This window comes from Salvelinus alpinus, chromosome 2, assembly GCF_045679555.1.
Source record: "Salvelinus alpinus chromosome 2, SLU_Salpinus.1, whole genome shotgun sequence".
In the NCBI taxonomy this organism is placed as follows: domain Eukaryota; kingdom Metazoa; phylum Chordata; class Actinopteri; order Salmoniformes; family Salmonidae; genus Salvelinus; species Salvelinus alpinus.
This window is the reverse complement of record NC_092087.1, coordinates 56470041-56477377: the sequence shown is the minus strand read 5'-3', so window position 1 is coordinate 56477377 and position 7337 is coordinate 56470041. Positions and strand designations below refer to the sequence as shown.

The 7337-nt window shown below is 42.8% G+C and overlaps 2 protein-coding genes across 5 annotated transcripts; both read right to left on the bottom strand.

Annotated features, from left to right (window-relative positions):
• Positions 1 to 1087: 1087 nt before the first annotated feature.
• LOC139565370 (putative nuclease HARBI1) lies at positions 1088 to 2617 on the bottom strand. Of its 2 annotated transcripts, none has more exons than XR_011672894.1 (3): positions 2163 to 2330; positions 1955 to 2066; positions 1088 to 1860 (listed from the first exon to the last, which is right to left on the bottom strand). XR_011672894.1 is itself a non-coding variant. In XM_071385655.1 (3 exons), the coding sequence occupies exons 1-3, from the start codon at positions 2414 to 2416 to the stop codon at positions 1490 to 1492; spliced, it is 552 nt and encodes a 183-aa protein (XP_071241756.1). In that variant the 5' UTR covers positions 2417 to 2617; the 3' UTR covers positions 1088 to 1489. The 2 variants fall into 2 exon arrangements, 1 of the variants encoding a protein (XP_071241756.1); XM_071385655.1 differs by lacking the exon at positions 2163 to 2330 and adding an exon at positions 2348 to 2617.
• A 1617-nt stretch (positions 2618 to 4234) lies between these two features.
• On the bottom strand, positions 4235 to 6122 carry LOC139565355 (uncharacterized). Of its 3 annotated transcripts, XM_071385642.1 has the most exons (8): positions 5679 to 6122; positions 5415 to 5591; positions 5263 to 5324; positions 5094 to 5180; positions 4965 to 5006; positions 4723 to 4896; positions 4608 to 4643; positions 4235 to 4509 (listed from the first exon to the last, which is right to left on the bottom strand). In XM_071385642.1, the coding sequence occupies exons 1-7, from the start codon at positions 5740 to 5742 to the stop codon at positions 4608 to 4610; spliced, it is 642 nt and encodes a 213-aa protein (XP_071241743.1). In that variant the 5' UTR covers positions 5743 to 6122; the 3' UTR covers positions 4235 to 4509. The 3 variants fall into 3 exon arrangements, 2 of the variants coding, with proteins under 2 accessions (XP_071241743.1, XP_071241731.1); XR_011672893.1 differs by having other exon boundaries at positions 4608 to 4896; XM_071385630.1 differs by having other exon boundaries at positions 4235 to 4896.
• Between the last annotated feature and the right edge of the window lie 1215 nt (positions 6123 to 7337).

The following is a 7337-nucleotide window of genomic DNA, read 5'->3' as shown; positions in this document are numbered from 1 at the left end:
TGTAACATGAGCCACATGCGTTAAAGAGGAAGTACATCAATCAATCTCCAACTATCCCTAAGAGATCAACTTTATGCATTTTCATGCATATGTTTACGCTATATTACTGTAAGTAATGAGGGATATCATTTTTCAACAAAAACCAAATCATAATTGAAAACAATCGTCAGTATCTTCATACCATGATGCGAATTTTCATTCATTACCTGAAACTGTGTTGAAATGGAATTGGTCCAAACCCTCTTGTTTGGGGGATTGAATTGTGTGGAAGTGTTGTACCACCACCTACTGGTGTACTATGGTATTACCATTAAGTCCCCCTACCAACCTGTTGATCTCATCCTTTGCATATGAACACCTGGGGCCTGTTGCACAAAACTAGGATAAGGGATTAAGCCAGGATATCTTGGTGATCCTGGCTCAATTGATCCGTAATCCGGTTGCACTAAAGATGGATAGGGGGCAGGAGGATATGTTATGGTATAAATTACCATGGAGATTTATTCTGTGGCGCTAGCCTGCTCCAGACCAGGCTAAATTCCAGGATCTATTTAATCTCATCCCTAATGTCAGTCAGCAGTCACCACAAATGGAAACCAATAGTTATTTCACTGCTCACTATACATTGTTATCACATATAACTAGACCCACTGTTATTATTTAAACGTTTGTGATCATTAATTTCAATGATTTTGGATAAAAAATGATTTTTAGATGATGTTGCTATCATTAGATAATTTACAGTTTCCCATAGACTATAAGGCTATATATAAAATGATAGAATATTAGGGCCACAGAGGGGAAAAAAACACAAGTCATAATATTGTAACCAGTTGTTTTAAAGGAGGACAGTTGTTAAAATGACAGATGTGGGGCATTTCGTGAAATTGTACTTCAGTATGGTTTCATAAACAAAGACATGCTGATGTGCCAGAATATTAAGTATCACATTGTCATAAGTATCAAAACTGTAAAAACAATATGTAGCTTTTCTGCAGAAAGAACCAGCCTCATAAATGTATGACTTTATCCTTTTTCTTCAGTGTGGCCCTAGTACTCTGTCATATAAACAAATACACATTCCATATGAATATAAAAACACAATGTGTAACATTATGTTCCTTTATTGAATAAGGACAAAACAAAGCAGGTAAACCATCAGCTCCTTTCGAAACTGAAGTCACAGTGACTCTACAAGATGGAAAGCACAGAATCCAAGCATATTATACAAAATGATACATACACATTCAAAGGTCTGTATATAACACACCCTGCATGTCTGCACACTAAAATAAATGCAGGACAAATCCATACACATCAACTGAACAGACAAATGAATGGATGCAGTAGCCTCCCTGCAGCCTTGTATTACACACAGTATACCGCACAAACATCATAAGAGGCCAAATTCGTCAAAAAACGAACCCAAAAAAACCCAAATTCCTCTGCCACCGCAGGACATATTTAACCAAAATTGAAAGCACACATACTAACTAAAATAATTCAACACATATTGGTCCCTCAGCAGCCGACCACTGTCGTCATCAGGGAAGATTGCCGGATTGTCCCAGTCCATGGCTGGTGGCACTCTGGGGGCCCTCTCCTTCCTCAGGCAGGCCACATTGTGGAGGACAGCACAAGCCACAGTAATATCACATGCCCTAACAGGGCTGACCCTTAATTTGTGAAGGCAGTGAAAGCGTGCCTTCAGGAGGCCAAAGGTCATTTCAACTCTGGCCCTGGTCCTGGCATGGGCATGGTTGTAGGCCTGCTGTGCTTCCTGGGGGTCTGTGAAAGGTGTCAGGAGAAAAGGCTGGCAGCCATACCCCCTGTCTCCCAGCAACACACCAGAGAATTCACCTGTCAACACAAAATCTCATCATTACTACCTCATAAACACAGTGATATTCTTGACACAGCCATGATGGTTATAAATAGGGGTTGTGTGGCTTACCTTGTGATAGGCACTGATAGATTTCAGAGGCCCGAAAGATTCTGGAGTCATGGACTGAGCCAGGCCATTTTGCCACAACATTGCTGATCACACAGTCAGCATTGCAGACCATCTGAAATCATAAGATGAGGAATATTACACCAATCAATGCACATCACTGGCAATGCAGAGTGTTCGTCAATGGACAATATCAAAAAGTTATGTTCACCTGAACATTAATGCTGTGAAAGGATTTCCTATTCACAAAATCGGCCTCATGGGCACCTGAGGGGGCTTTTATCCTTATGTGTGTGCAGTCCACTGCACCAATGACATTGGGGAAACCTGTCACACAAAGTAATGAGTATCCTACTATGTGTTAACAGTTGTCCTGTAATTTGTAGATCCTCTTACCTGCAATCCTATAGAACTCCTCTTTGATGTCACAGAGTCTTCTGTGGCCAGGGAAGGAGATGAAGACATCTGCTAATGCTTTGATAGCCAGACACACACTCCTTATTGTGCGGCAAATTGTGGCCTTGTTCAGCTGTTCTGCATCCCCCACTGAGTACAGGAAGGCTCCACTAGCAAAAAAGCGCAAGGCCACACAAACCATTTGCTCCACACTCAGTGCATGGCTCCGTGCAGTGCGGTGCTTAATCCTGGGACCCAGTAGTCTGCATAGATACAGTGGGGAGAACAAGTATTTGATACACTGACAATTTTGCAGGTTTTCCTACTTACAAAGCATGTAGAGGTCTGTAATTTTTATCATAGGTACACTTCAACTGTGAGAGACGGAATCTAAAACAAAAATCCAGAAAATCACATTGTATGATTTTTAAGTAATTAATTTGCATTTTATTGCATGACATAAGTATTTGATACATCAGAAAAGCAGAAGTTAATATTTGGTACAGAAACCTTTGTTTGCAATTACAGAGATCATACGTTTCCTGTAGTTCTTGACCAGGTTTGCACACACTGCTGCAGCGATTTTAGCCCACTCCTCCATACAGACCTTCTCCAGATCCTTCAGGTTTCGGGGCTGTCGCTGGGCAATACGGACTTTCAGCTCCCTCCAAAGATTATCTATTGGGTTCAGGTCTGGAGACTGGCTATGCCACTCCAGGACCTTGAGATGCTTCTTACGGAGCCACTCCTTAGTTGCCCTGGCTGTGTGTTTCGGGTCGTTGTCATGCTGGAAGACCCAGCCACGACCCATCTTCAATGCTCTTACTGAGGGAAGGAGGTTGTTGGTCAAGATCTCGCGATACATGGCCCCATCCATCCTCCCCTCAATACGGTGCAGTCGTCCTGTCCCCTTTGCAGAAAAGCATCCCCAAAGAATGATGTTTCCACCTCCATGCTTCACGGTTGGGATGGTGTTCTTGGGGTTGTACTCATCCTTCTATTCCTCCAAACACGGCGAGTGGAGTTTAGAGCAAAAAGCTCTATTTTTGTCTCATCAGACCACATGACCTTCTCCCATTCCTCCTCTGGATCATCCAGATGGTCATTGGCAAACTTCAGACGGGCCTGGACATGCGCTGGCTTGAGCAGGGGGACCTTGCGTGCGCTGCAGGATTTTAATCCATGACGGCGTAGTGTGTTACTAATGGTTTTCTTTGAGACTGTGGTCCCAGCTCTCTTCAGGTCATTGACCAGGTCCTTCCGTGTAGTTCTGGGCTGATCCCTCACATTCCTCATGATCATTGATGCCCCACGAGGTGAGATCTTGCATGGAGCCCCAGACCGAGGGTGATTGACCGTCATCTTGAACTTCTTCCATTTTCTAATAATTGTGCCAACAGTTGTTGCCTTCTCACCAAGCTGCTTGGCTATTGTCCTGTAGCCCATCCCAGCCTTGTACAGGTCTACAATTTATCCCTGATGTCCTTACACAGCTCTCTGGTCTTGGCCATTGTGGAGAGGTTGGAGTCTGTTTGATTGAGTGTGTGGACAGGTGTCTTTTATACAGGTAACGAGTTCAAACAGGTGCAGTTAATACAGGTAATGAGTGGAGAACAGGAGGGCTTCTTAAAGAAAAACTAACAGGTCTGTGAGAGCCGGAATTCTTACTGGTTGGTAGGTGATCAAATACTTATGTCATGCAATAAAATGCAAATTAATTACTTAAAAATCATACAATGTGTTTTTCTGGATTTTTGTTTTAGATTCCGTCTCTCACAGTTGAAGTGTACCTATGATAAAAATTACAGACCTCTACATGCTTTGTAAGTAGGAAAACCTGCAAAATCGGCAGTGTATCAAATACTTGTTCTCCCCACTGTACCTGATGCCATCTGCAGAAAACCTGTATCTTTCATATAGATGGTCATCAGGGAAGGCCAGTGGGTCCAACCGGTCCCTGAAGACCCTTTCTCGCCTGAAGGCTCTCCTCAGCACAAGTGCTTCTTCATCCACCACATCTCGCACGAATGGGCATGCCATTGTCAGAGCAGAAAGGAACACACAATTTTGGGCCTTCATATAGGCTAGTGGCCACACCTGGTGCTGGGGGGGTGGGCAAAAGAGGGCGATGCCTTATAACGATGACTTGGTTGTACTGATTGCTGGGAAAATAAAAAAAACCTTAGAAAGATGCCACCGTCCTGTGTGCTCACAATAAGAGCTCATATGTCATGGCTCACTTGACTTTACGAGAATATACCTAATTTTTATTTTGAGCTGTGTCATCTTCTTGGAGCTGGGGGAGGAAAGAAAAATAATGATTAATACATTTGTGTTACAGTTAGCATACAGTGTACATTGAAGGCATATCTCACCTCCCTCTCAAGTTTTTTTATTTCAAGGTCCAGTTTCCTAATTGTCCTCTTTTTTATTTCGGACTCCAGTGCAAGATTTTCCATCTTTTTCTTCTTGTACTGAATGTCTATGTCTGCCAGTTCTATTTGGCGCCGGAGGTGGTTGCCATACAACTTTCTGATAGCTTGTGAGCTCTGTGAACACAATACAATTAGCGCAGCTGGAATTTGGCAGGATGTGGTGTCCTTTTATTAATACGCACTATGTTGCCAGGCTGGTTTTCCCACTGTATAGCATCTGGGTCCTGTAAAAGAAATTAGATTTTTTGATTTTGATGAGGACTCCTCACCATTGTAGAGTAAATAGTACTTTCACAGTCTTAACATGATACCTCATGCCTTCTGGAATCCAGAGAGATGGTCTCCTCCTCATCATCGTCTCCATCATGTGCTGTTGCTGCTGCACTGGGGCCTTCACCCTATCACATTTAATCGGATTCATATTGAAGCTAGTAGACAAGACATGCCAGGCCTACAGTATGCCTTTGATGGAGTACTCACTGGATCAGCATCGTCTGGTGCTTGTGCTGGTGGCTCTAACAGGAACACAGTGCTGCCAGACACTGCAAGGCAATAGGTAAACCAAAGTCAGACAGTCCAAATTGATTCAATATGAATGTGGTTGTATCCCATGTAGAGATGGAAGGACATACCTTGAATGAAGCGGGTGGCATCTTGGGAGGAACCTATGCTCGTCTCTTTCCCCCCAGGGATCCCCTCTAAGACGGGCCTGCCTTTATTTAGCTCCAAGGCCATGTCCTCTGCTGGGGTAAGGTCAGCCTTTGGTGACCCACCACCCGTGCCTTGTCTGTGGGTATTCTTTTTCACTGCTAAAACAGTACAGACAATGTGTGAGCAGGCACCTTCTGGGTACAATATATGCTTGTGCTTTGTTAAATATTAGTCAGGGACCATACCATTCTGCAGAATGTTCTTGTATTTGATTTTGACCTGCTGCCATGTCCGTTTTGGCCCGTTCATGTTTAATCTACACACACACACACACACACACACACACACACATTTAATGGAGTCACACTGCAAAAAATTACTTGGTATTTTTGTCTTGTTTTCAGTAAAAATATCAAAAAATTTATCATAGCTTTATACAGTGTGATGGAGTTACTTTACACAATTTCACTCATATCTGCAGTGCATTTCAATTAAAAATTTAACCGTTTCATATTTACAGTACAACTGCATTTTTGGAGATGTGAATTAAATATTTGAATTGTAATTGTGATGTTTCAGCGGAGCGGTGAGTGTGTAATTGTGCACTACTTACGCATTCAGGCGGTCTGCAATACTTTGCCACGCTTTTTCTCTTTGCTTTATCACTGTGGCGGTGTTGCCTTTCTTCTTAATTATGCCTCCATGAGGATTTGTGCTTCCGACGGGGAAAAGTACGCGGCTCTAGTTGCCATGGTAAATCAGTTAATCTGTGATCTGTGGCGGGGTCTATTTGAGTGAGCCGTGAGCGCGCACCTATCCAGGATTGGTTTCACCTGGCTTAATGAATCCGTGTCTGCTCATCCTGGCTTGGTCTTTGTGCAACCAATTAAGCCTGGACGCACATGTTTTGGCTTCATTGAGCTCAGCTGAGTCATTTATCCCGGATGTCTTAATTCTACTTTTGTGCAACAGGCCCCTGATCACAATCAATTTCAAGGACTAGTAAATATTTATGGGCAGCAGAGATGCAAAGTAGACTGCATTATTCATAGCAGAATATGAGAAGAAAGAACATCTCCTGTACCCAAGAAAGGTAACTGAACTAAATTACTATCGCCCCATAGCACTCACTTCTGTCATCATGAAGTGCTTTGAGAGGCTAGTTAAGGATCATATGTCCTCTACCTCACTTGACACCCTAGACCAACCTCAATTTACTTACCGCCCCAATAGACCCACAGACGATTCAATCTCCATCGCACTGCACATTGCCTTATCCCATCTGGACAAGAGGATTACAGTTGAAGTCGGAAGTTTACATACACCTTAGCCAAATACATTTGAACTCAGTTTTTCACAATTCCTGACATTTAATCCTAGTAAAAATTCCATCTTAGGTCAGTTAGGATCACCACTTTATTTTAAGAATGTGAAATGTCAGAATAACAGTAGAGAGAATGATTTATTTCAGCTTTTATACATTTCATCACATTCCCAGTGGGTCAGAAGATGACATGCACTCAATTAGCATTTGGTAGCATTGCCTATAAATTGTTTAACTTGGGTCAAATGTTTCGGGTAGCCTTCCACAAGCTTCCACAATAAGTTGGGTGAATTTTGGCCCCTTCCTCCTGACAGAGCTGGTGTAACTGAGCCAGGTTTGTAGGCCTCCTTGCTCGCACACACTTTCAGTTCTGCCCACAAATGTTCTATAGGATTGAGGTCAGGGCTTTGTGATGGCCACTCCAATACCTTGACTTTGTTGTCCTTAAGCCATTTTGCCACAACTTTGGAAGTATACTTGTGGTCATTGTCCATTTGGAAGACCCATTTGCAACCAAGCTTTAACTTCCTGACTGATGTCTTGAGATGTTGCTTCAATATATCCACAATTTTCTTTCCTT

Bases quoted from the DNA above. Each gene is read 5' to 3' on its own strand.
- LOC139565355 (XM_071385630.1), bottom strand. From the start codon at position 5,742: ATGAACGGGCCAAAACGGACATGGCAGCAGGTCAAAATCAAATACAAG. The intron at 5,325-5,414 runs GTATGTCCTTCC...ATTGCCTTGCAG, and splicing joins TGCCACCCGCTTCATTCAAG to TGTCTGGCAGCACTGTGTTC. The intron at 4,897-4,964 runs GTGCGTATTAAT...TTGTGTTCACAG, and splicing joins AAAACCAGCCTGGCAACATA to AGCTCACAAGCTATCAGAAA.
- LOC139565370 (XM_071385655.1), bottom strand. From the start codon at position 2,416: ATGTCTTCATCTCCTTCCCTGGCCACAGAAGACTCTGTGACATCAAAG. The intron at 2,067-2,347 runs GTAAGAGGATCT...TTATGATTTCAG, and splicing joins GGAGTTCTATAGGATTGCAG to ATGGTCTGCAATGCTGACTG. The intron at 1,861-1,954 runs GTAAGCCACACA...TTGTGTTGACAG, and splicing joins CTATCAGTGCCTATCACAAG to GTGAATTCTCTGGTGTGTTG.